The sequence below is a fragment of the Amblyomma americanum genome, chromosome 6 (genome assembly GCF_052857255.1).
Source record: "Amblyomma americanum isolate KBUSLIRL-KWMA chromosome 6, ASM5285725v1, whole genome shotgun sequence".
Classification (NCBI taxonomy): Eukaryota; Metazoa; Arthropoda; class Arachnida; order Ixodida; family Ixodidae; genus Amblyomma; species Amblyomma americanum.
Genome location: NC_135502.1, coordinates 75586049 through 75613873, shown reverse-complemented (window position 1 = coordinate 75613873; position 27825 = coordinate 75586049). Strand labels below are relative to the sequence as shown.

At 43.7% G+C, this 27825-nt stretch overlaps 2 protein-coding genes across 9 annotated transcripts in view; one reads left to right on the top strand and one right to left on the bottom strand.

The window, feature by feature from the left end:
- Hsl (hormone-sensitive lipase) overlaps positions 1-8386 on the bottom strand; it is a 35982-nt gene extending 27596 nt beyond the window's left edge. Inside the window, exons 1-3 of the mRNA XM_077629099.1 lie at positions 7426-8386; positions 6692-6928; positions 238-420 (exon numbers count right to left, since the gene is read on the bottom strand). Of these exons, the coding sequence (XP_077485225.1) occupies positions 238-420; positions 6692-6928; positions 7426-7932 (927 nt within the window). The 5' untranslated portion in view covers positions 7933-8386. The remainder of the gene's footprint in view (positions 1-237; positions 421-6691; positions 6929-7425) is intronic.
- Positions 8387-8457: 71 nt separating this feature from the next.
- The window catches only part of LOC144093723 (DDB1- and CUL4-associated factor 8), a 44018-nt gene continuing 24650 nt past the window's right edge, over positions 8458-27825 (top strand). The window contains exons 1-6 of one of the 8 annotated variants that reach the window (XM_077627379.1): positions 8458-8615; positions 9820-10182; positions 14475-14698; positions 16553-16903; positions 24162-24302; positions 26314-26408. In XM_077627379.1, coding sequence (XP_077483505.1) covers positions 8606-8615; positions 9820-10182; positions 14475-14698; positions 16553-16903; positions 24162-24302; positions 26314-26408 — 1184 coding nt within the window. In that variant the 5' untranslated portion in view covers positions 8458-8605. Of the gene's footprint in view, positions 8726-9795; positions 10183-14474; positions 14699-16552; positions 16904-24161; positions 24303-26313; positions 26409-27825 lie in introns of all 8 variants that reach the window. The other 7 variants (XM_077627385.1, XM_077627380.1, XM_077627381.1 and 4 more) reach the window with 7 other exon arrangements.

The window sequence follows — 27825 nt, the reverse complement described above, 5'->3', positions numbered from 1 at the left end:
AACTTTCAAAGACCTAAAAACACATTTTGCTTTCCAATGCAGAAACAAAATAACATAAATGAAAAGAAGCACAAAACTAGCACACAAGATAACCAAGTACTGCAGTACACAAAACTGGATCCCTCAACATTACCACAGTCACAATTAGAGCTTTAATAATACAGAGAAGCACCTGAGCACATCCCCACTGAGAAAACAGCAGTGTGCTTATTCAATCAGATGCTGTGCTAAACTCACCTGCCCTTCTCTCCACCGATATGAGAGCAGACGGCAACGAACTGCAGCCTTTGGCAGATGCGAGGAGGGCACAGGAATGTCCACCCAAGCCATCCCATTTTCACTTGGCAATCGTTGCACTTTTGCTGGCACACTGACCACTTCGCACACTTCCAGTGAAGGGCAGATCCACTGAGGTACACGCTGCAGGGAGACGAAGACGTAAGTTGCAGTGTGTATAACATGACTCCAGAGCTCCCCTCAAAACAGATGCTCAGTAAAGATAAAAAAAATGTGCAAACTGGACTCAAGCCTGCGTTTAAAGAGCGTTAACTACTTTTCCTGCCACATCAACAGCGTTGCCAGACCTGCAGTGCTTTTTTTCTCAAAATAATGCAGCAGTGGACGGAGGAAGAAAAGAAAGAGAAACAGCAACATGGAGCCTGATATAGCTGTCTTGTCTTTGTAACATGCAAAGAACATGAAAGCAAAACAGAGGTACTTAGAAGCTAGGCTGCATCTTTGGAAAAGAAGAGTATTTTTAAATATCATAACAGAGATCAAGGATCCTCAGTATTAAACTTTAAATAACCTAACAGCCAAAGCAACTCTCTCACATGCAAGAGCACATAGATATGCAACACATCTATGAGTGGCATGGTGTCAATGAGCTGTTATATTTTTGTAAAAGTAAAAAGTATCGGGCTCTCTCAGGGGGTTTATCAGAACTTAAAGGTGCACAAACCACATCAGATGACCAAAGACAACCATCAGGCACATTTTTGTAGTGGGAGCTACACTATGCTAAAACTCAAGCATTTCGCGGTATAGGTGAGACACCAGTTGTGCGCATGTGCTACCATGGTACATGCGGGAGGAAAGTTGTGCGCATGCGCTGTTACCATGGCAACCAGGAGGAGGAGTGGGTGCGCTGTTGCTTTGTCGTTTCCCTCCCTCCTTTATCCTTTCCTTTACAGCGCGGTTCGGGTGTCCACCGAGATATGTGAGCATGGTACATGCGGGAGGCCAGTTGTGCGCATGCGCTGTTACCATGGCAACCGGGGAAGAGGGGTGGGTGCACCCACGCTTCGTCTTTCCCTCCCTCCTTTACGGCGCGGTTCGGGTGTCCACCGAGATATGTGAGAAGGTTACTGTGCTTTGCGCGCTTGCAGCACCATCTGGCATGACGTCACTGCACGGCTCGCCGCCGCCGCCGCTTGCTATGAAGTCACACTGCGCTCATCACCCGAACCGCGCATCGTCGCATGCGCAGCCTTGCGTATAAAAAATGGATATCCAGCCGCTGCTAAACGGCGGTATAGACAAGGGAACATTAACTCTTCCGATCCTGAGGTTGTCGCCTGGCAGTTGGCTACTCAACAAAGAGAGAACGAGCATCAGAAGGCGAAGAGAGCAGCGGAGACACCCGAACAGAGAGAGGAATGCCTTGCCAAATGGAGATGCCAGACTGCCGAGCGTAATAGACACCGCATAGCCGCCGAGATGGAGCCTATGGAAGGCGTCAGTCAACGGCAACCAACCGAAGAGGATGTGAAGGCCCATCGTGTGACTGATCACACCATTCGAGTTTCCGAAAGTGCATCTGCGACCCGGACATTTCAAGCGGACATGTCTCTCAGTGCTAAACATACAGTGCCAACAACTAGCTCAGCCAGGGAAACGTACCTCCCACAATGTATATCCTGGCATAGCGGAGCTAAGCCACTGCCAATTTTTTTCTAACTTCTCTTTGCATTAAGGCTCCTCTCTTGCCAAAAGTCATCTGATCAATACCTTTTCTGTGTACTGTAGGTCTCTGTACGATGTTCTTGAGAGCTTGTTGAGAAATTAGCGGAAATCTAAATGTATAAATGTTTCGAATGTCCACTGGCTGTTCGAATAGGTTTGTGGTTTCACTAGCAATGATAAAACCCTATGAATTCATGCATACTAAATTATTGTGCAGTATGGAATTGCTTAGATTCAGGCTCCATGCAAGCATGTACTACAGGGGACAAAAGTTTCCGGGATGCGAGTTCGAGGAAAAATGCTTACTGTAGCTCCACCTCACTACCCAGTCATCTGATATAGTGAAGAGGGGAAGGAGCATTTAGGCCTTTAATGCCTTCATACAATATCAGGTGACTGGGTAGCAAGGTGGAGCCACAATAAACGTTTTTCCCAAAACTCGCGTCCCCGTCCGGAAACTTTTGTCCCCAGTAGTACATAGACACATTGCTTAAAGTCAGGCTCCATCAAAGGAGGGGCTTTTAGTGATTCGAGCACATGTGGAGAGGGTAATAGAGAGAGAGAGACAGAAAGCAGCTGGCAGCCCGTTTTACGCATAGTTTTATACAATGGGGAGAAATAAATTTAAGGGTGGTTTTTTTGCTCAGTTTATAACACAGTTTTATGCAAAGTGCATGGAGAAAGAAAGAAGCACCCTTCTAAGGCGGTGAAGCTATGTGAACAGTGTACAGTGGACCGTGGTGCGTGCGTGCACAAATTTGGAGGGTGAGTCTGTGTATGCTCGCTTGCAGAAAAAAAGATCGCTGTATGCAGATTTAGATTTGCTAATACCCAAAGACAATGAAGACAAAGACACCCCTGACTTTAAGCCCTGCATAGACAAGTGTTGCATAGCCCCTACTTTGGCATGGCGGGTACAGCTCTAGTCACAACTTTACACCATTGAAAATTATGATCTCGGTTAGAGATGGTTACTAGAAAACAATAAGCAAATCTTAAGAGGAAAATTTGACCAGCAGAACAGAGGCATATGGCACTTGCCACAATACCTCTAAGGTCTACTGTCTTCTCTCTGCTTCATAAAGTTAAAATTTGCTTTTTGCATGGCAGGCACATAGAAGATCCAATAGAAGGCAAGCATAGCAAGGGACGTAGCAAGGGGCAGCAGAAAGTTAGGTGGGCAGATAAGATCAAGAAGTTTGCGGGGATATGGTGGTTGTGTATATTACCTCTCCCCACTATCTTCTCTTCTTGTCCCCTCACTTCTTTAATTTAATTTCTCCATTCTGTCTGCTATCCTTTATTTACACTGTCCCAGCTCAAGATGCTTCAGTATCGATGGCAGATGCTGGGGCTAGCAAAAATCTTTTCCTTCCTTTTTAATATTATTTTAATAAACCATTTACTACTACTACTACTACACATGGTGACCACAGTTGGCAATTAAAAGACAGGGTTAATTAGAGAGACATGGGAGAGGCGTTTGCCTTGCAGTGGGCGTAGTCAGGCTGATGATAATAATGATCAAGAACTTCAAAGAGGCAACCAAACTGCACACTCAGTGGAACGAATGCCCTATGACTAGGCCTGAACTGGACCAAACAAACATGTGCCACAATTTTGATACATATCCTTTAGCAGCACTTTTTTGAGTGAGCTGCAGAACCATGAGGATGAAAAGGAAGATTTATGCTTACTAGACATAACCCAAATGCAATGTGTTTTTGATGAATTCACCAAACTCCTGATGTGTACAGTTTTATCAACATGACCACAAGGTTTAATAACTTAGTGATATTACGTGGTGATATCATATATTTTCAAGACAAGTGGCCTTAGACAATGTAACATGCATCTCACAGTAAATACTTTACAGAAACAGAGCTGCTATTATTTAATGACATTTGCACAGGGTGCCAAGGAGAGTCGGTAACACAAATACAATTGGAAATTCACAAAATTGAACTTCAAAAACGTGTGGTCACCCCAATTAAAGCTAATTTTAGTTGATATCCAGTGAGAGGAACAGTACTGACTCAATTACCTTCCTGCAACATCATGCTGTTCCTTTTGCTTTGAAGGGTTGAAAAGTATTGTAATGAATAATAATAGCTTCATTTACTTTCTTCGGCATTTCTATTATTTTAATCCTAAGAATGCCGATCATATGCATGAAAAGAAATCTGACAACTGTCATGCTCATCTCTTTAATGTCTACAGCCTGGTACCTATACTACAGTTCCAGCTGGATACTATTCTGTATATTCGAATCAGTAAGAAGAACAGCTGCTCTTAACAACAAATGTCCCATGAAACATTTATTCCCGTACTTGTTATTTTAGGCAAAGAGTTGCAAAGTGATTTCATTTTTGCCCTTTAATTTTTTTTTGCAAGCTTAACTTTTACCACTTGCTAATTCCTACTATTGACAAAAAGTATGGTGGGGCAGCCAGAAAAAGAATGTAAACCAATATGCCCCTGCCTGTGCAACTAAGTATAACAGGCATCCTACTATTGACAGTATATATTGAGAGTATAGAATACTTTAATTAATTTCTTACTTACCAATAATGTACTATGGGCACATGACATTAATCAGGGTGTGGCACACAATATCAATGAAAAATTTGGACTGTCGCACACTGCCAAGCAAGCACCCTGGAAATAAGAAGTCCATCTGGCTTTTGAATGCACAATACAAGCTGTACACCCATCAATCACAGGACGTACAACAATTTGCACTTTCCATGGTCAGATATACCGCGACCTTTTGATGCCAATGATACTCTGTTAACTAAAAAGACTGCAAATAAAACTGGCACGCAATCTGAGTACATCTTCTCCAGAGGTACAAAATGCCACTCTGTGATTCTCTTTACAGCAAATGATGCAGTGACTAAACAACCTATTAAAAGAATTGTAAAGTCGTAACCCTCATTCAACCGATGTCAAATTGTATGAGCTTTGTGCCTGCCTCTATAGCGACTGACTCATGCAATGCCTTTTTTTCCTCATGGCCACAGTCACAGTAACCTTTTCCTCAAAGCCATAGAAACTGAAAGCAAGCAAAGTTTCCTCGTTTGTATTGAGGAAGAAAATTAGTAACTGCCTCCATCATTCTTTGACTACATTGAATTAGTTCAACTCATTTCCGTCGCTGTGAATAGCAAAAATGTCGCTGCATAATGTGCCAAAATTATGAGCCTGAGAGAGCAAACAATGTTGGAATGGATGTGAATGAATGCAGAAGCAATAAAGGGTCCAACAGCTCACTATAAACACATAATTTTGATGCAAAGACAAGAAAGCCAAAGAGCGACCACCAATGGTAAAAAAAGTAGAGACTAAAGCTCTGCTTAAGCTGATGAGCAACATTTGAGTCCTCATGACAAAACTTTTTGGAAAATCCCTATTGTTTGGTGCATATCAAAACTTAAAAATAAAGCAAGTTATTCATTAGGCAAAAGCACCATGTATGCGAGGCGCTTATTTTCAAATGAGAGACAAGGTACGGGGCAATAGGCATGATGCAGGGGTGGAACAAGGCTGGTGATAATGCTGTACGTATCATGTGTAGTGAAGGTGGCACGCGACACAAGTTTGTTCTGGTGATTAGAAAAACTGCTGCTGGTGGAATATTGACAAGCAGAGAAGCCAAGTTTGCAATCAGCGGAAGATAGCATTATGTGAAAGCACACACTGTGATTGGAGGGCTTAGCTGCCATACAAAGAACATGCCAAAGTCTGAGAAAAAGAGAAAAAAATGCACAAAAAACCTTTCATGTTGCACATAATGATTCACTCCACCGGATGTTTGAACGATCACTTCGTTAACTGCTTGAGTAAGTGGAAAATTCAGTGCTTAGAAATAAGTGTTGATGAATGTAATTCATGGAAAGGACATAATGTAAATGACAAGAAGGTACAAAAAGAAAACATGTGCTGCCAATCACTATGTTAGGCAGTGCGCTCACTGATAATATGATAATATATTTTTGATTCTTTTACAATTATCAGATTGTTACCCTGGACAACCTGCTTCATCACTCACATAGAAAATGAAAGTGTGAAAGGCATATCTCATGTCAGATAACAGAAACGTAAAACACAGGGTGATATGAATGGCTTTGCCTGCACTAGTAGAAAACGACACAAGCTTTTTGTTTATTTGAAGTTACAAGTGTTTTGTGACTTTTAAGCTTTCTCGATGGCAAATAAATGGCAGAAAACTCCCAGAAAAATGTGAAAATACACCTCTCCAATAAAAGCACCTTTTTAGGGATGCTATGTTATGCTAGCATGAAAGCTAATTATCCTCCCCCACCTTCCCCAAAGATCAGTGAAATGTGTTCATGTTTTCATAAACAAGTATTAATATGATGTTGCATACTGTTCCTGCCCCCGCCCTATGTAAGGCCCACGCCCTTAATGCTTCAATAAATGAAATGAAAAGTGATGCTGTCACATGTGATAAAGGTGTGCTAATACCACATGACTGTTTATATACGCAATTAATTAATATCCAAGGACACATAGCAACTGCAGTGGCCATCAACTGTTGCTCAGCTTACTAGCTTCAGGAAGTGCACTCAAATTCACCAGTAATTTTTTACCTCAAGGACCAAAATGCACGAAAGAAGTATGTTACCATAGAGCACATGTCGAAAGGATAATGTCAGCAGGCAGAGCATAGTAAGTGTTCTTAATGAGAAAGATTGCAACATGCCTTGAGAAGATTTCCTTCGTTGAGACTCCAGAAAGATTTGAGAAACTCCAAAGATGCATTCTGAGTAACGTCAACAATGTGGTTGGCTCTGGCTTCCGGGTTGAGGGTGTATTTGCCACAGTTAATAAGTGAGGCTGCGGCATGGGCCAGTGCTCCTCCTGACTGGCGGTACTGGTCACTGAATGAGGCCATGACAATGTTGAGACCGGTGATGATGCGCCTCATCGACTCGCAAAACTGAAAGGAAATAGGACTCATTGTTTGTGCTATACATCAAGGCTTATGCACCTCAATGTCAATTACATGGCTATTTATAGAACACCAGATTCTTTACTTTTTTCAATATTAACATAGTTTTTACTTCATTATAAGAACATACACCAATCAAGTAAGGGCACTAATGGCACCAATATTATGTTATACATTACACCTGTGTATTTGACGTGAACATTCTGCTCCTTCGCCGTTAAGCACTAATGGCAAAGCAGCAACCCAATATAAAATTCGCAAACGTTAAAAAATGACGTGCACTGACAGCAGTAAGTACAGACACACTTCCTGTACAAGTAGAAGAACAGAGTTTTAAAGGCTGGCAACAAACAGCTTGAATTATTGTAATTCACGCGATACGAAGAAGTTACGTCATTTTCGCGCAATAAAAACTACCGGGTAGGAAACGCCTTGGCAGCGCTACATAAAATGAAGAAATTATCGAAAGGGCAAGGCTGACTCACATAAAAGCCAGCCAGTCTCCCGTAGAAGCCGACTTGCGGAAGTGAGCCGTACTCTTCCAGGAGTTCTCTTATGCTCAGCTTCTCGCCGACGAACAAATCGCCCACTGTTCCGACGTCCAGCATTCGTCGCAAGAACTGGGCGCTCACTTGCATTCCAGCAACCACGCTCAAATGTGCCTCAAGCTCCTTCTGATAAAAGTCTGCCCTGAAGAACATCGAGTCTCTGCTGGAGATAACATGCCGACAGAGTTTAATGCAAATTGGGAGGAACCTGTTCACAATGATCAGCGACGTCCTGTACCCATTTCCAGGTGTTTCGGGATCGAAGTCGTACAGGTGAGCTTTGACAGCGATCAACGCGCAGTCTTCACGAAGTTGCATGACCGCATCATGCAGATCGCCGAATTGATTGGAGAAGCGCAGTCCGATGTCAGATTGTGCAGTTTCAAAATAGTACACATTGTCTTCGATGAGCGACAGAAGCTCTGCGCACTTTCCTTCGTCCATTTTGGTCGATGCAAATGTTTCTGATGTGCTGATCACGCGCACGTCATATTGCGAAACACGGGAACTCCACTGACGTCTTATCGCGCTCGACGACAGGCAACTAAAACAGAGATATGTTCCTCGTTGCAAGCACGAAAGTCACCCTTGAGCAGTGGCACTTCTTCAAACTTTCCAGCGCTACTGGCTGACAGCTTGCTTCCATTCGAGAAGAAAAAAAGAATCACAAGACCACACATTGAATGTTGACATCGAGATGAATTACATTAAGCGATCTGGAATGGGCCAGTTAAACCGTCGAGGTCTTCAAGCTTTCCAAGACCCAAATAGATTTGGCCACGGCATCACGGAACCTCCGACGCACAGCATATAAAACAAAGCGAACTGGCCGTACGGCCTCTGCGATCCGGCTGCCCCCGCCACCGGTAACGCAAGAGCATACGCATGCGGCTAAAGCATCAACAAAAAACAAAGCGCAAATAAAAGTTGCAAAACTAACAGAAAGTAACAACAAAAACAGCGGAAACAACTCGTGCCCTCTAGTGTCGGAAATTAAAGGCGTATTTGACTGTTCCTTTCTTTGGCAGGGCATTACTACTGGTTTTCAGGATGTAACACGCATTCGATTTATTGTTTGCAAATTTTTTTTCATCAGGAAGCTTGACTGTGTCTGCGAATGTGGAGTGGTATGTAAAGGAGGCGCTCGTACAACACTCGCGTCCGAACAACAAGCATCAGCTGTGTAGGTTCTAAACACTGCGCGAAGCGCAATGCGAGCTGGAAAGAAATCGGAAAGGTTGGTAGTGCGTGCTTTCCATCTCGCATAATATTGGCGTCGATGCGCAGGTGGAGTCGTGTGTGAGCGACACTGAGCAGAATAAGTTTTCAGCGGTGCTCGTAAAGATGGTGGATAGGTGCCAAAATAGCGCCTGGCTCTGCGCATCTCTAGGCTTAACCTTGCAAAAAATGGCAGTCGTGGTGCGCGTTGCTCCGTTTGTTTTGAACGGATGAAAGATGCGCATGCCAAGTTCCTTGTCGAACAGCTTAGCTCGCTTTCGCACAAAAGGCTTGCGGTGATCCCGGAGTTGTTGCTGTGGTGCTGCAAACGTTGTGTTGGAACTAAGGTGCGAGATATAGTTACGTAATTTTGTTCACGTACGAACGAGCACTCCGAAAACATCGCGACAGTATGTTAACCTCGGTGTGTCAAAAATCGAAAGAGAAATCTAGTTTCCATCAGAACATATAAAATGATCAGTAATGAAAGTGGTAGATTGTTGTGAGCAACATCGTTGCCTCAGTCTGTTGTCCATTTAAGCCAGCATACCGTGCTTTCGAAATTAATTTTTGTGGATGCGGTATGCATTTTCACTGTAATCTGCAGCTTCCTCCTCTAGCAGTTTTATTATTTGGTATAAAATCGGTTTTACGAAGCAGGCGGTGCTAGTCGATAGGGTAAGTTGTTACGCTGTCTGTTTGGCGGCGATCGGCATCAAGGACCACACTGGTACATCATATTGCTTATATATACCACCGATTACAACATATGAAGATTAAGTAACTAGGCAGTTCCTTGCTCGTTGGCTTAGACAGTGTGTAGTTCTGCTCTTATGGTACCTGGCCAGATTGTATTAGGTCGAGCGGCTCCTGAAATGATTCATGTTAATACTCTTGCATTATTATAATGTTAATACTGTTACTGTAAGCATCCAAACATATCAGGGCCGTTTTACAACGCTACCTTTCCAGTATGACGCTTGTTATTCAGGATCAGTAAAAGGTGCACATTAAATTATACTTCATTTTTGGCTGAAACGGCCTTGTTTTTATGCCTGTCATACCTTACCTGTTCTTTTTCTTTTGCAGTACAGTCTTTGCTTATTTTTGCAGATGAAATTTATCGCAGCAGTGAAAAAAATCTCCAAGCTGTGAAGATGAGTGCCAACAGTGGAGCAAGTGGTCACTGTGATGAGCCAACTGCCAGCGCAGAAGCTGGTGCAGATGAACACGCCAACGACTGCAAGAGCCAGGGTGACTTGGATGGAAAGTCCATGAGGAAAGACGACAGTGGCATCGGTATTGAACCAGCCGATGACCGGCCCGAAGCATCGTCAGCCCAGCCGGCTAACGGTGGCCAGGAGAGCCCTGACTCTGGTAACCAAGACTGCGCTGAGGCTGGGGCACCAGAACGTCAAGAGACACCTGGCACAGCGGAGAAAAGGCCAACAACAGAAACAGAGGATGACAGTGATGGTAAGTAAACTTACAAAGGTCAACGAGATATGAGATCTCTTCGATTTGGCTGCACTTTCTGTGCCAGTTTATGGAGTGCAGCACTTCCGCATTCGTTTTGCCAGTGCAGCGCATGCCCGCTGCACTTCCCTCTTCGTTTTGGAAAAGTGGCAGTCTAGTGTGGCTCAAGTTCTTGGCTGGCTTGCACTCTCCAAAGTGTAAATGCAGCTGTAGTGCAGCAATATGGTGGTGCCCATGTGTAGGTTGGAGGAGCGGAGAAGATATGGCAGTAGTCTCCTAATGAAATTATGACAGTTTTTTCTTGAAAAGAGGAAGTGAGTAACTGTTTGCGGTGTCATAATTAAGCGGTCAATTCGAGCTCCATGGGCAGCATTTCAGCTCATATTCGTAAATGAATACATTCGTATGCACATATTCATATGTGTATATACATACAACTTTTTTTTTTTAATCGAACAAATTCCCTAGGGCTGGTTCTGGCAACACTTCATTGCAATTTGCTTCTTGAATATTCTTCACATGGTACGGAATTTTGGCAGCCATTGATGTCAGTGGCCCGCAGTTGGCTGTAATTGGCTGGCGACGGCAAGGGTAGCGTACAACCAGGCCTAGACTCGACCATTCGTTTTGAAGCACCCAGTATCAAGCTGCACTTGGAACTGCTTGAACTGATGCTGCACGCTGGCGTCACCGCCGCAAAACTTCACGGAACTAGTGTAGCTAGTGCAGCCAAATCGAAGAGGCCTGGTATAAACTATTTTGCCAAGAGCAGGTGGGAGGGAGCTACATACTCGTACACCTGCGCTAAGCACGACATCCCACTGTTGCCATCCTCCTTTGGGCTGTTAATTCAGTGCGCGGAGAAATGTCCAGCTGCTTAGCCACTAGTCAAGTGCGTGTTCGCGTCGGTACAACAAAAGCTGCAATGTTGTTCGCAACTCCACAGTCCTTTGGACATTTAATTGTTTATCACAGGCTGCGGTAAAGTCAAAGAAAAGAGAACCCGAGAACCAAGCTTTCAGTACGGCTGTGATGTGTTTTTGTTTTGCCACTTTGCCACCAACCCTGAGTTACATCGGCAGTGGATGTTGATGGTGAAAAGAAAAAGACTTGTGCCAACAACATGCTTACACATATGTATAGAACACTTTGGGAATTAAATGTGGACAGAAGCCCCACTGTCTATACTTAACTTTGCGCACAAACAAAGCACAATGCATGGCCTATCAACTACTCTCTACACAATTTTAGGAGACTGGACTTGTGGATGGTGTGGACAAAACTGTCTTAATTGAAAAGCGCACGATGTAGGGACTTCACAAATTTGGCCACACTGTGTCATCACCCTGCTTGTTCACAAACATCGGATGCGTGTAGCCATCGCCACCTGAACAAAAAAGAAGCATACCAATGGTATGAAGAATTGAATTTGCATACCGCAGCATGAATGAAAGCAGCGGCACAGTCTTTTTACCCAACTCAAAGTACACACAAATCAACCGACGGCAGCTAAAGGAGAAAGGACCCACGGCATGCACAGGACAATAAACTCCGGCATGCACTGTCTGATATCACATGGAATGCACTGCAAATAGGTCCCCTGAGTTAGACAATACATAACCTTGCCAAACATACAACAAATGTGACGCCTTGAACGGTGCCCGTGCCCAACCGAGATTGGAACTATATACACAGGTGCGACAATTTGGCCTCTGCATAAGCAGGAACGTCATTCTTTAATGTACAAACCTATTACTTTTTAACCTACCGTAACCTAGGCAACCTGCCAGTATTTGTGAACTGGTGAGCGCTGGAGGAAGCAGAGTAGGCTCGAATGCCTATTGCTTTCAGAAGCAAAATTGACTTGGGTCACTCATTGTACGAACAACCCTACATGAGCGGCAGTGGGGACAGAATTTTAGTTTCATCGCACTTGCCAACACAAACAAACATTCCAAAGATCAGACGTGGATTCATTTCGGTCACATAGCTCACTGTTGTCTCCAATATTGAATTTTCAAACAGGGTGATTCCATCATAAGCTCTACAGTCTAAATTACCGCACTTGCCATGGCCAAGCAGGCGGCGAGAGCGTTCACGAGAAGCTATGCTCCTCTAAATGTTAGCTGTTCGATCGCACTCACAGATTTTGACTTCCAACTGATTATGATTTTTGCTTTTCAATCTATGCAACACTGTGTCACATTTACCCTACAGAAAACCGGTCACAAAAAAATATGACCGTGAATTTCAACATTGCACCCACCAATGCAAATCATTCGCTCTGTCGAAGCATGGTCACGTACTCCACATACTCCTGGTTGCTTGCTGCAGACGCTAATGATATAGCACACATGCAGATGAACACGGTGTGAACCTCCGTGCAAAAATTGTATACTCCGTTTCACACAACCTTTGTTCTTAAAGTTCCGAGACTGAGTCCATTAAAAAAATATGCATTTAACATTGAAATCATTTGTGCAGCACCCCTTCGATATAGTCTTCCTTGCAGTCTATGCACAGCTTCCAACACTTCTTGAGGTCTTGGAAACAGTTGGAAAACGCTTCTTTTGACAGGGCTGTCAACTACTTTGTCGTGGCGGCTTGAATGGCCTCCACACTCCCCATCCAGCGATCTTTTAGGGCTCTCTTCACATGAGGAAACAGGAAAAAATCGCATGGGGAGAGGTCAGGCGAGTATGGCGGATGGGAAGTACAGTAATGCTGTGCTTGGCGAGAAATTTTGTCACGCTGAGAGCAGTGTGCGGCCTTGCGTTATCGTGGAGAAGGCGCCATTGTCCAGATGCCCATAAGTCGGGGCGACGGATGTGTTGAGACGCATGTGTTGGAGCACGCGAATATAAAACTCCTGATTCACCATCTGCCCATGTGGGACGAACTCGTGGTGTATGACACCTCTGGCATCGAAAAAAAACTATCAGCATTGTCTTTGTCTTGGTCTTCGGTCGCCACACCTTTCTCGACGCCGGAAGAGCTTGTGGACCGCCATTCAGTGCTCTGCCTCTTTGTTTGAGGATCGTATTGAAAACACCATGTTTCGTCTTCAGCAATGATGCTGTCGACGAATGCAGCATCCTTCTCTGCCTCGGAGAGCAAATCAGCGCTCACTGATGCCCGCGTGTCGTTCTGGTCCTGCGTGAGGGATGAGTGAAAAAAGTTGGGCGAGTTGGTACGTGTTCATTATTCACAACAGTGCAGGAAACACGGGCAAAAGGAGAGAATAGACTACACAAGTGCTGAACCCACACACACAACGGGGTACGGCACAAGTCTGGCATTCAGCTTTTGTTTCCCCAAGTTCTCACGCAAAATTTGGTGCATGTTGTCTTACTAATGTCGAGAGCATCTGATAGCATGCAGACTGTAATGGTGCGGTCTTGCTGTACAAGTTCCCTGATCCGAGCCATGTTGTTTTCGTTCCGTGAGGTTGAAGGGCGCCCCTGCCTTGTGTCGCCTTCCACCGACGTTCTCCCCGAAAACGAACCTCTTGTGCCACTCGAAAACTCGCGCCCGCGATAATGTCTCGTTGCCGTAAGCATCACGAAGGAGCTGATACGTCTGTGTGGCTGTCTTGCCAAGCTTCTCACAGAATTTTTTTTTACACACTGTTCGATGTGGACGTCCATCTCTCCACATTCACTCACAGTAGAATGCGCAGACGACTAGTGACAACATATTTTTTACATGTGTTGCCATCTAGCGGCTGCCACAGCAATTAAGATAAATAGCTCAGATTAGCCCGAAAAGATGGCGCTACACATATGCACCAACATATGTTTTGGGGAATCATTTCTAGAGAAGAAAATAAATCAGTCTCGAAACTTTACGGACAGAGGTCGTACATCAAATGCAATGCTGCCAAAGCTAGCGCTCTTGTTTGCACTGACTGCATCTGCGACCAAAAAGTAGTGCGCTCCTTGTGGTGAGCGGAACATCGTAAATCCTTTGCCTGCAGGCTTAGTACATGACACATTTGTCATGAGCTTGATTAAATGCACTCTTATTGTTGACGACATGCTGTGGCTTTCTCGCGCCTTAGACCACTCGGCCACAGAACAAGCGCTGAGTAACACGCCTGCCTTTATTTTCCCGTGCGGACTACTTCCGTACCTTTCACAGCTTTGCACTTGATGTATGGAATGGAGTATAGGGTTGGCACGAATACAGAGAGTGGATGACACTACCAAAGATCACACCCTGCTCTGTCAGCAGCCCAAAGGCTGCAGATCATCAGCCCAAGGATAAAGCTTTCTTTGCATTTTTCACCTCAGGCTTTCCGGAGGAGAAAAAGCAGAAAACGGAAGAGAAGAAAAAGCGCCGGCTACTGAACCTTTTGGGTCGGACTCGAAGGTCGGGTTCAGCATCTGAGGACACCAGTGGTGGTGACACAACCAGGGGTGGTGGCAGCAGCAGCTTTTTCACTGAGGACTCCGACGACAACATCTCCATAAATAGTGACGACACTTTCCACATGAGCCAAGATGACAGGGAAGAGGTGACGTAACTTGTGATTGCATTGCTTAGATCTTTTGCATTTGAAATCAGTCCAATGTGTTTGTGTTGCTTTCGATAGTTCATTTTCGTATGATTCCGAAGTGTTGTTTCACAAAGTTACAAATTAACATTTCTAGTGAGCCAAAGTGAATGCAGAACCAATAATAACAATTTCATTAAGTGTTCTAACTTCAGGCCATAAAACATGGCTCGCTTTGTTTAGAATCAATTTTTTTGCTCTATCTCTCTATCGTCCCATTACTATCTATTATCTATCTTTTCTTTTTGCTGTTTTTATTACACTTTTATACTGCTTTCATTTTTTGGATTCCATCAAAGCATCTGGGTTTTGTTTTCATTCCACTTGTTTAAAAATGAATTTGCTTGTACTCAACCGCGTGACGTTTTTTTTTTTTTTTACCAGTTCATGTATCGTCTAGCACAGGCAACAGAAACGAGTCTGAATAATTATGGGATGAGCGCAGCATTTGGCACTATATGTCTTGCAGTTGGGTACACTATGGCTACAAATTTTTTTTTCCTTGTTTATTGTTTCACTTGGCGTTGTTTCTCATCTTCCTGTTGCATGTCGCGCTTCAACATGGAGCATGCTGTCATGTATACAACCCGCATCGCTGCAGTTGAACAGCAAAATAATGAGAACTGTGGGAAAATGCTGAACTTTTGAGTTTGAAAATTTGGCTGTACAGCTTGAACAACATGTGTGTGGCCTGAGAACTTGCTTTTTACAAAAATTATTTGTCACCTGTAATTGGATGTGTTCTTTTTTTTTCTTTTAAATTAAAAAAAAAATATTTTTTGACATATGACACATAGTGAGCAGTGGCAGTCATTACATATTATTAGCCTTTGTTACGTTTGGAGACTTGGAGCCCCACCTCTAACACCTTCTCTGTACTTTTTGAGCAGTGGTAGCTACATTATAAAGATATTATCCCAGGAGCACCAAAGTGCCTAGAAGGTATGCTTGATGCATTCAATTGGTGTTAAACTTCTGACATGCGACCAAGGCTTATGAACCACTGCGCACGTAGTCCATTATTAAACTGAGACTGTGACCGTCTTTTGAGTGCCAAGGGTGCATAAATGCATCAGTGATGTCATGTCCTTCTGGCAACTCTTCAGTATATTATTTATAGCATCACTAGGTTGGTGCAGCTTGGCCTTTGTTATTGTGGCATTCAACTATGCTGCAGCTGCAGAGTACCAGCTATGCAAGTCTATCATGGTCCTGTAAATGCAGCTGCCATGTTCTACTGCTGTCACACAGGCATTTCTGGTCTTGATTATGTCCAGTTCTGATTGAACTTAAACTTCCAATCGATTCCGATGGTTTTGGCCTGCTAAATACCAGATGTTGCTGCGGGCATATGTACTCATGCAATTGGTGGCAGACAAATGAGTTCGCAGTCAAGTAAAAGCAAACAAACATTTGTGACGAAAACTACTGCGAATATGACGATGCGGCAGCAGGTTCTGTCAGCACATATACTTGGGTGCTGTATTTGCTCTCTGCTACAGAAATAGACTCTTGGTGTGGACAGTGTTGACTCAGTCTTGGAAATCAAGCTGCGCAAAACGTTTTTGAAATTTTATAACTTTTGCAGGATCTTTCTGCATGTTTCTTTCTTAGTTTGCTTTTTATGGTTCCTGGGCATGAAGTTAGCAGCCCTTGACTAGGATCAAAAGTCTTGATTGCGCTTCTTCAGGGACTCGCTTGAGGTCAAGCAGGATTGGGCTCGATAACTAGCGAATTTGCCCTGTAGCAACCCCAGATCTGCATTAAATTTCATTACAGTCGAAAGTGTTTTTGTGACTGTGGTATGATATGCAGGACACAGAGAGCCTGGAGAGCAACTATGACCCGACACCCAACACTCCTGCACCCTCGTACAAGTGGCTAGTCTGGCGGGCACTGACACAGCGTGAATATGGCCAGCAGACGCCAGTGTCTCATGTGGATAAGTTTCGCTTGGACTGCTATGGCAGCCGGCGCATGCTGGAACGGCTGGAGCTCATGTACAAGATGCACGCGCACGACGGCTGCGTCAATGCGCTGCACTTCAACTCAACGGGCACTCGGCTGGCCAGCGGCTCCGACGACCTCAGCGTGGTCATCTGGGACTGGGCGACGGGCGAGCCTGTGCTCAAGTATGACAGCGGTCACCGCAGCAACGTGTTTCAGGTGGGTGGAAGAGCGAGGCCATGGTAAACTCTAAGGGAACGGGATTTTTTTTTTTTTTTTACAGCTTGTTTGTAAAACGTGTGGGGTTGGGCTGACAACAAAAGAGCGTGCTGTTTTTTAGTTGACCCACACATGTGCATCGTGTGGCACACATGAATGATATTTCATGTAGCCTTTTGCTCTTAGTGTTTCAAATAAAGTCCAGAGTAGAAATCCTGCTATAATAAATTGTTCAAGCACGTGAGTGCATGTATTGTTCAAAGCTGTAGCTGTTAAGGTCATCTGTGAATAAGCTTCTCCCAGATCAGTGCTCCTCAATGGAGGACAGAGTGTCCAGTACGAAGGTCCTTTTCCACCTCATAGTGCCATCACTGTAAACAGCCTTCATTTAATTATGCATGTGGTTGGGCATTGTTGCTCCTCAAATGAAGGAACTTTCAAAATGTTTTGGGTTTTGCTGTCGTCTGCTGTGCAGACTATTTATGTCAGATACAACCACTGCAGATGATTTAATTTTTGCAAAGACATAATTTTTGTGTTTTAGCGAATTGCATAGACCTTGCAGAAAATTGGGTCTCATGAATAATTTGTTCAAATGAAGCTCTATGGGTCCTATCATCTCTGCTTTGCAAAATGTAGTGCTAGCGAAATATTCTGATTTTTTTGAAAAAACGATTGTTTACAGTAACTATTCATTACACAGCAAGTTTCACAATGTGCACGGAAGTTACATTGGTCGTACCGATGAAATTGTATCTGGATAGCTTCATAACTCCATGATGATAATTATTCCTTTTGGTGCCCATTTGGTGTTGACATTTGTCCAGAAAAGCATGTTTATTTCCAGCATGCCACTAGGACACCTGTACAGCAACAGGTTATAGGCCTTGAAATGATGCCCCCTTTGAATCTGTGCCTACAAAATGTTGTTAATTTAGTGCATTTCTGATTAATTGCAACTAAGGCTTGCCAGGCTTGTGGGTCTGATAGAGCACAGATTTTTTAAAATTTGTGGTGCTGTCACGAACTGCAAAACTCATTTTCTCACTGTGCATGAATTCGACTGACCTTGTATAATAATAAATATCTTTGAATACTAGACTTTAAATGCTTTAAGAGCGGAGATAGTATTTGTATGTTGTAATTAAAAAAATTCACTTTCTTTCTTATTGGCTAGGTTCCTTTCTTCGTAGTAGTAATAGGACTTATAGGCTGAGCATACTCCAGCTTGTACTCGTGGGCTTAGAAATTTCATTGTAGGTTTGCACTGTGCGCTTATCTGCTAGTTTCACATACGGTGTCGCCACCAAGAGGCCTCCTCCAGAACTGCCTGAGAGATGATACCGGCTGAAGGCGAACGGCTTGGGCCGACATCTCCCAGCCAGCCTCTGTGCTATTATTTCTATCGCACGGCGCTTTTGGCGTGTTATTTCGTTTTGAGTAACGTTATTCACTCAGCATTGGCAATACATTATTATGACCTCCAAGCACACCTGCAAAGCACGCAATGTGGGAAGAAAACGTAAAGTGATTGCATTTTCTGCCTACTGTAGTTCTTGAACTGTTCGGTCATAGGTGAGATAAATCTGCATCCGTTCCCTCTAATTATAAGCTCAAGAAGGAGTGGATAATCAAGTTCATTAAAATCTCAGTGTGGGTATGCTGGTTATTCATCATGAAAATTTAAAGCAGCGCGATGAAACAGTGGCGACGAAGAAACACAAACGATAACACTAGCGCTGTAGCTGTCCTGTTGGTTGCGTTCTTTCAGTCGTTCTCGTTTTACGCACGTGTTTAAATTTGCAGCAAAGTCAAGGTGTGCATTGCAAAACCTGTGACCAAAACTCTGGTAGTTTTCAGTGAGGATTTCTGCCCCAATTATTTTTTTCTAGCACACCACATGTGAGCAGTTATCTTGACTGACGTAAATTGTGAACCACTCTTAAAGGCAACTGGTACTTTTAAAGAAATGAAAAAGTTTCTTGCATGATCCACTGTGTACACCGCTTGCGATCAATAGTCGCCTAATGTGCACTTAAATCGATGTCTGTTGAGTTACGGAGAAGTGGAGCTACATCCACAGAATTTGTGGCACTGATAAAGTAGTAGCACGGCTTCTCTTTAAAGCCGGTGCTACTTCGTTTGTCAAGCAGTCGCTGCTGAAGAATAGTTCCGTCATGGCTTGTTCACGAGTTACATCAGTAAAAATCATCGCCTACCTGCAAATTCTCCAGACTTAATCAGAGGGATCGAAATATGCAGATCATCACTGCTACTTTGTTTTCTTGCTTTCTTCGTGCGTCTAGATCATGATTTTTGGGGTTCTGCTTGTCTGGGTAAGCCAGGTGCAACGGCGTACGTGCTGAAATCGGGTGAAAATTGGGGCCACTGACTATGAACATCTTGAAAGGCTGGCCTCTGCGAGTACCATGAATGGGATAAAAGCGTGAAATTTTTCTGGTGGAGTAAAAGCTCGTTAATTCGAACTAACGCCCGGGTCCCGGTACACTCCTGTATAGGGGAAAACTCCCGATAATTCGAACAAGTCGGCCTCCGCTATGGTTAATTCGAACTAGGAGCCCCTGGCTTACACCGCTCCTCGTAGACAGAAGTTGACCCATAGCGAGTACACAACGCACTGAAAATTTACTAGAGTTGTAAAACAATGGAAAAGAAAAAAGCCGAGCGCATGAGGCTGGCGGAGCCTGCACTCCGGTGCATGCCGAAGCAGGTTTTCGCTGCTAGAGCACTCGCCCGCGCCGCCGATGCTTTGGCGCAAGCAGTTCCAAGTTTTCATTGTGCCGCGGTCACTGGGTCGCTATCACGTGGTGTACACAACGCAGTACGGCGGTCCAGGCGCCACAGTCATGCTTTTTGTTGGTGCCGCGAGCTACATGTACAGCACTGTGGAGACAGTGGAGCCCTTTAGTGATGCCGATATAATTGAGGCTGCACGCTGTCAGCAGACGCCACAGGGCTTACGTGCGGTGAGCACAGCCGACAGAGATAAGCCCGAGTGCGGCGACGCTCAATGTTGCAGCACGCTACTTCTCTGCCACTAAGAATGCAGGCGTTGCGCTGGAGCTCTTGGGCAAGCTGCAGATGATGTCGATGGAGTCTCGGCAGAAGATACGCAAGCAAATGATCATCACTGATTACTTTTAGTTTTGGCAACCCTTCCCCTAAATAAACATTTTTGGGAGCATAAATAGCGTCCTATATTCCAGCACTAAATTTCACTGCTCACGCGAGTGCATTCCAGTACTTGTTTCTGGCGCATAACTGCCCAATCAATTTATTTCATTTGTCATTAGGATTGGATGAATTAAATTCTCAGAATTGCCTGCCGCAAACGTGTAGTAGCGCCTAGCTCGTGATAACGAGTATAGATGTGACTGCTCTGGATTTTACCTTTGCGGCGGGGCGCAATGACCGCTCATTCTGGCGCCCATTCGATAATTCGAACTTCGCATAATTCAAACAATTTCCGGGTCCCTTTTGAGCTTGAATTAACGAGATTTTACTGTACCCATGTTTTCTCTCCGCGCTTGTGTCCCCACCACCTTTCCTCCCGCGATTAGAACCACCGCGGTATGTGTCGCATCTGCCGCTTCACGCTGTCAGCAGCCGAATGTTTTGCATATTGGACCAGATGCACCTACACCGGGTGGTTTCTATCGCGCCTGTGGTACCTGCGAACAGAAGGCTTGTACGCTGACTGATGATGTCATGCATATCCTTGCGGCTCTGCTCAAAACAGCACCTGCACCGAGAGCTTTTCCACCTAAGAACCACACTCGCACGAAAATTTTAATGCAGCCTCAGGCAGCGTAGCACGGCACAGGGCTAGCGCGGCTGTCAGATTATCTCTCAGGTGGCCATGTTTGATTATCAGTGGCGCCCCCTATAGGCCGTGAAACTTGCGAATAGTGGAAGTTAGGCATTTGCAAGTTTGTGTCTGTAGTGTGAGAAAAAAACTTTTGAAGGGACTATGAAAGGATAATTACCGAGGTTGAGAAAAGCCAACAAGTGGCAGGTATTTCATCAATCGTTGCTCTGCTGCAAGAGTTTTTGAGCTAGCTTCATTTACAGCAAAGATATCGGCAATAAAAATGATGCTCCTCCTCTATCGTCTCAACTCATACACTCCAACACGACAGAATGAATTGAGAGAACAGGTTGGGACTGCGCCCTACCTATGAGTATGTCAATCATTTGCGCTGAATTCGCCTCTTAATGGCAGGTGTGCAACGCTGGCAGTCCGATACGCTCCAGGCAGCTCGCTCATGCCTGAGTTCAACGCCTCATCAGTTACTGGCTTTGCAGCTGACAACACAGCAAGGTGTATTCATCTCAGGCCAATGCAAAAGACGCAGCAACTGACTCCAGAACCACCAACATAAAGATGCAGCAGCAGTGAATAGGAACCATGTGCATAAATGCACAGACCTTGTGCACACCTGAGGGGTTCATGCAGGTGTGAGCAGAGTTCCACGGTTACCAGAAGTATGCCCTTGATGTCATGGCTGTTGTGGCTGCAGCGAATGGCAGCTAGTGGCCTGTCTCTCGCTGTGACTTCACCAGTACTCATAGTGTACACACTTCAGAAAATAGTTCCAAAAACCATCGTTGTGCAGTTATCATCAGCCCACAAATTTTTAAAATTGCATTTATTTTTTTTTTTTCAAATAAGCTGCCGGCTCCATTTTGAGGACTCATACTTAGTTTAAATGCTCAAAAGCATTCGTTCTGCTCATTAAACGCATTTACTGGCAATTTTCAAAAACCCTTACATAGAACATTTAAATCTATGTAATGCGCCAGTCAAGGGCTTAGTGCCCATCAAGGATTGATAAGTCTTCAAAACTATACCCTTGATCCTTAAATTTTGTGCCCGTACTTTCTTCCACACAATTATTCATGCTGTTCAAGGGAAAAAAAATACTGGGTTTGTTCAAAATATTCATGAAAACGAAATTATAGTTTTCTTAGATGTCGGTTGTGTGCAGGCCTTATTTAGCTGGCATTTCATAAATGTCATCCTAGTTGGGACAGTACTGAGCAATCGGAGCCATTGCAGTTTTGCAGCTTCTTTTAGTTGGGATGTTGCTCTTAATTAGTATATTGTTGCACTTCCGGCAAGCCGCCGAGGATCACAGTGGGAAAGATGGTGATTTTAGGTGTCGGTGGGCCTATAACTAGCATTTCATCCTGCGCCACTGTCTATGCCGCTCCAGTCTGTCTCACAATAATATGTTGCTATCCTCTGACATGACTAGCACTCGTCATTTGTCTTTTGGGGTTGAAAAAAGTGGAATTGTAATGAAATAGAGGTACTGCAGCTTTGCTGAAAGCTGCAACTTGCTGCGGCAGTAGAAGATTAAGAACTCTTTGTTGAAAGGTGCATGCCCTTGAAGGGAGCCTCTTAACAGTTTTCTTACTTTTATTGAACACAGAGAGCTAAAAAAATTGTATGACTGAAGGAAACTTCGTGGTCAGCGCTACGAAAAAATTTGCTTCATGATCAAAAACCTGTGAAGCTATGGTGTGCTTCATTCATATTGGCAGGACATATGAACATATTGGTATTCTTAGTTTCCACCTTGGCTGGTCATTGATACACTTAGATTTAACTACTGTTTGGGATTCTAGGTTGTTTAGTAGTTTTCATGTTACAGCTCTTTTTTGTCTTGTTTGATACACTTAGATTTAACTACTGTTTGGCATTCTAGGCCGTTTAATAGTTTTAATGTTACAGCTCTTTTTTGTCTTGTTTGACTTATTGCTGCTTTTATTTTCACTCATACTTAATGTGCTTTTTGTTTTAAGCAGCATGTGCTAAAAGCTGTTTGCCGCACTCAATCTGATTAGCTGTTGTGTGTCCAGACGGCTGGCTGCCTTATCTTCCTCTTTATCTTTTCATTCTTGGTTGGGAGCACTTTTTTCTAAAGCAGATACTGGAAGGAATTTTCCACTGTCTTGGATATTGACCTTAGCTAATTTCCAATGAGTGGCTTTTCTTTGGAGAATAACTGACTCTTTCTTCGCATGCTTGATAGCTGCATTCCACAGGTCTCAGGAAGCAGATGTAACTAAATTGAAGCGAACGGGAGGCAAAGTTCGCTGTAAAAAAAGGCTGTTAAGTTATGGATTGGGGACCCTAAATTTTTTTTTTTATTAATTGGTTGATTCACAAATGAAAACAACAGCTGAGGCTCCGACAGGAGTACAAGAGTGCTTTACTTGCACTTCTGCGCAATTCTGAGCCAGGCTCGGCTTTATGTACCAACGTGATAAAAGTGACCAATATTGTGCCAAAGTGTGCCAAATGAAGGTCGTGAGCAATGATATTGCTGGGCCTTTTAGACAGGCCAGAGAGGGGATGTGCCTCGCATTTCTTCTCGGCAGCTATTATTGCAAAAACGTCCTCAAGAAAAGGAATGGGACCTCTAGAAATATTCAGATTAAACGAGCCTTTCAATTGTATGAAAAGGAAGTAAAACTGGAAAAACCAGTGGGAAATTAAATGCAACCATTACCAGCACTTTGCAGCACAATTGTCATGGTCAGAGCTATCTCTGGCCACCAGATTATGGCAATTTTAGTGTCTGCAGAACACATTTGTGCATCTCCTTCGAAGTAGGTAACTCTGTAATCAGCAGACTTTGTTGCTACTGACCGACGCAGCAGCAAGCCCTAAAGCTCTCCATCATCCGCATCATACTGCGCAGAGTGTCGAGGGAAGGAAGCACTGCTCGGGATGATGTGCTTTCGAACACGCTGGCCTCTTCGCTTTAGGCATGTCTTCGAGTTAGCTTTTAGTTAAAGGTGTGCGAGTATTGAAATTTTCGAATATGAATGTAAAGAAAAATTGCCTTCGAATATCAAATCAAATATCTGTTCAGTACGAAAAAAAAAATTCAGGAAAAGATGAATTGCTTTAAGCATAAAACTCAGCGTTACCACACACCGCTTACCACAGTATACCTAGCCATGCTGTGATGTGTTCAAACCATTGCTTAAAGACAGGCTGTTTGCTAGGCTGCAGCTTAAAATTCTTATGGCTAGGAGAATGAGCTAAAAGGGAACAAGTTTGGTTTGCCATTTGCAAGAAAGGAGAACAGTAGAAAGGTTTGTTTCAAACAGGGGCTCGCTAAGTGAATTTACCAAGAAGCCAGAAGGTTGCTTTCAAAGCGTTGAAGGACAACTGCAAATTGCTGTGGTACTCGGTCTCAGTTGTATGTGTTCTGCCCACCAGGCCAAGTTTGTCCCCATGACCGGTGACTGCTACATTGTGAGCTGTGCTCGGGATGGCCTGGTTCGGCTGGCGGAGCTTTCCTCCACGGGTGTCTGCAAGACAACCAGGAGACTGGCTCAGCACCGTGCCACTGCTCACAAGGTCAGAACATGTTGCCAGGAATATACCAGGAATATTGCCTCACATGTTGCCAGGATTCTGTGTGGCTTTGCATCTTTCCTTAAATATCTTGCTCAACCAAAGTCGGAAACCGAGGAATTTGGTGGATTAATGTTGAAGAAGTGCCAGAAAAGACATAAACGACATTCAGCGAAAGAGCTATGCACTATTGTATTGCTGTTGCTTTGTTTGGGGTGCGCTGTTCATCATGCATAGGTAGCGGCCGTGATTGTTGATACGTTTGCCAAATGCTGGTCTGTTTCATTATTGAGAGTAGGTGTAAGCATGGAACACCTCGTTGTGGGTAGCTTAGCATTTTTGCTGGCACAGATTGAAAGATATCTTGCTCAGAATACAGGACATGCTCTTTCCTGGCATGTCCTGTATTCTTGTTTGTCCTGTCTGTCTCTGTACTGTACTAAGCTATAAGCCATTACCAGTTCACCAAATTCACAGGCTTAATTAACATGAAATATTTGCTGCATAATAAAAATGCTTCAATTATTTTTATTTGAAGGCTTCTAATACATTTTGGGGGGATAATTGCTGTGGCATATGTTGTGTATAGCATGCACACAGATGAAGACAAGTGCAAAGCAGTGTGTATTTTCCTTTTTGAAACTCTAGTTTATTTCTCTGTGTGTGATATGCACGTCAGGCTCAATTCAGTTTGCAGCTAAACTTTTTTTTTTGTATTCGCAGCCTAAATTTGGATATTTGCACATGCTTAGCTGGTGTCTGACAGATCTGTTTTCCTTAATAAAAGTGTCCAAAAAAGTAAGGTTGTGTCAGTGCTTGTGGGCACCATTAGGAAACCAGAAATGAGATAAACAAAGTCTAGGAGGAGCGTGTTATGAGGTTTTTATCAGATGCTTTGAGATGAAGATACCATCTGAAATATCGCTTAGCACTTGAAAGGGTAAAATGTTCAGCTGTTGCAAGTTTTGGCCTCTTCTCTGATGTCTCCTCTTTTGTCACATACAGAAATAGTCATCCAGTGTTCAAATAGGTGCAGGTACTAAATAGGCAAACGTGCCTAATTACTATGGCAGACCAGCCACGTTCCATTGCTCTTGCTAGGCTGGAAGAACATGTACAGTCTTTTTCAAAAGTATACAGCCCAAGCGGTGTGCTTCTGAGCCCTGCTGCGCGGCTCCTCTTGCATACTCAGGGACCCTAATCTCACGAAGGCGAGAGGAACTTGGTAAGTCCTCTACCCTCTAAAGCTTAGGACTATCAAATGTGCTTAAGAGCCCCGCTCCGAGGCTTTGAAGCAAACTCCTTGGGCAGTATATTTTCGACAAAGACTGTAAATATATAATCGGCATCATATGAAACGCAAACAAGACAGTGAAAATGAAAACGGCAAAATGAGAAGATTTTAGCTGAAGGAGAATGAATACTAGTGCACTTAATTTTCACTTTAATGACATGAAGACGGTTGCGTGGAAGTGTCCATGAACCCAGCCTGTATTTTTTCTATGGAACCTAATGTTTTTGTGTTCTTGTGTTCACATTTTAGTTAACATGTTAATGTTTCATTTTGACGCTGATGATGCGGACACACTGAGTTATAATTTTGTGGCAATGCAAGAGGTACCGTAAACCAGTGTAGCTGAACTGTTAATGTTAGTGCCCCATTTTTTGGCGTTATGTCAACCAGGGATAAAGCAAAGGTTCCTACACTGTTGACGTTTTCAGAGAATTCAGTTTAACAGTTTGTCTTAAAAGGCTTGCACTTTAATAAGCCTTTGACTACACCTTTGACTGTTAGTTCATCAGCTTTTATGAAGCTCCAGACTCAGAAGTATTTCAAATGGATGTGTGCGTCTTATAGTCATTAAGTGGAATTTTTGTTTCTGAAGCGCCCACTGTGGTGGTACTCATTGTGGTTAAAATGCTGAGAACTGACAGCGGTGTTTTCTCATGCATTTTATTTTTCTATCCTTGTAAAAATGTCAAAGTTCTGTCTTTTTTTTTTCTTGTTTTGCAGCTTGCCATTGAAAACGACTCGCCACACACAGTGCTCAGCTGTGGCGAGGATGCTTACGTTTTTGGCATTGATCTGCGAAAGAGCAGCCCCGACAAGTAAGAACCTTGGTTCAGTGTACCAATGCACTTGTCTTCTAGTTGTGCGACTAGAAGAATGCATGCTACATCTGTGTATTGAAGAAGGTGCTGTGTGAGAAGTTGGTGCATCTGTCCATTGTGCTTGCAAGGACTTGGTGCTCAAAGTTTAACTGATGAGAAATAAATTGAAGGTATTTCAAGTGTGGACTTCGCAAAACTGCGCCAGTCCAGAGATTCGGAGCTGTCAAAGTGAACATAACCGTAATGTCTCCCTTATAGGTGCAGTGTGGTGCGATGTAGCTTGCTTGTGGGATAACACGCTGCTGCGTTCAGTGGTCACTTCAATGCCTTTTGTCATTATCATTTAATTAGCTAAGATCTGAGCTGTATACCCTATAAGTAATGTCGCAAACAGCTGGCTAACAAGACCAGAGTGGAAATGTTGCTTTGGCTACTTGGGGCATTTTATTTTAATACATGCAGCTTCCAATGGTCCGCAAATTATACGTCTGAAGAAAAGAGTGACCTGAAAGTTATTTTGTCACCACCGTTAACCCTTTATAAGGCACAAGCTGTACACAAGTCTCACGTGCATACAAATAGTAAAGCTGTGCTCAGAATGACTTCACAAATTGGATGACATCACTTTCAAGCTGTTTTGACCACCGGTCCTGTAGAAAAAAGGAGCATTTATACCAGCAACTTCATAAAAGGACCTCAGATGTGGTACATATCCATATCTCAAATTTTTCCAACGCATTGAAAATTGCTTCAGTAAGTATTATGAGGCAGCTGACAAGAAACAGGCTCAAAAGCTCAACAATTTTGCCAAATTTATTTCCCTGCCAAACTGGGCTGCGTTGAGCTTCACCCCCGCACTTGTAGAAACGCAGAACGCCAAGGAGGCCTATTGTGGAAAAATACATGCCGAGTGGTTTCTTTGACATTTCAGCAGTATTCAGCATGCAAAAATACAGTCGAATCCCGCTTCATCGAAATTCACGGGATCCGCAAAAAATTTCATTGAAGCGAGAGCTTCGTTGTCGTGAAATCGGGCCACAACATTGAGAGATTGGACCGGATAGTTGATGAACAACGTTTATTTTACAAAAATTTGTCAGTTTTGGTGTTTCGCCGTTTCGAAATCTTCGTCGTTGCAATTTTAATGGCACTCTGAAAATCTCCAAATTGAGTAATAAACACACTCGCTTCATTTGCTATCAACACTAATATTTTTTTCCGAATGCGTTTTAAAAGCGCTCTTGCTTTCGTTGTTGCAGAACACGTACTTAGACCACGCTGCCTGGGGGCATTTCAGTGTGGACTAAGCGCGCCCGCGCCCGCGTCACTGCGCATTAAGTAGCGGTCACATGCACATCGAAATCGATCCTTTAGACGACGTGCCAGAAATGCAGTTGCTCTGATTCTTAGAAGA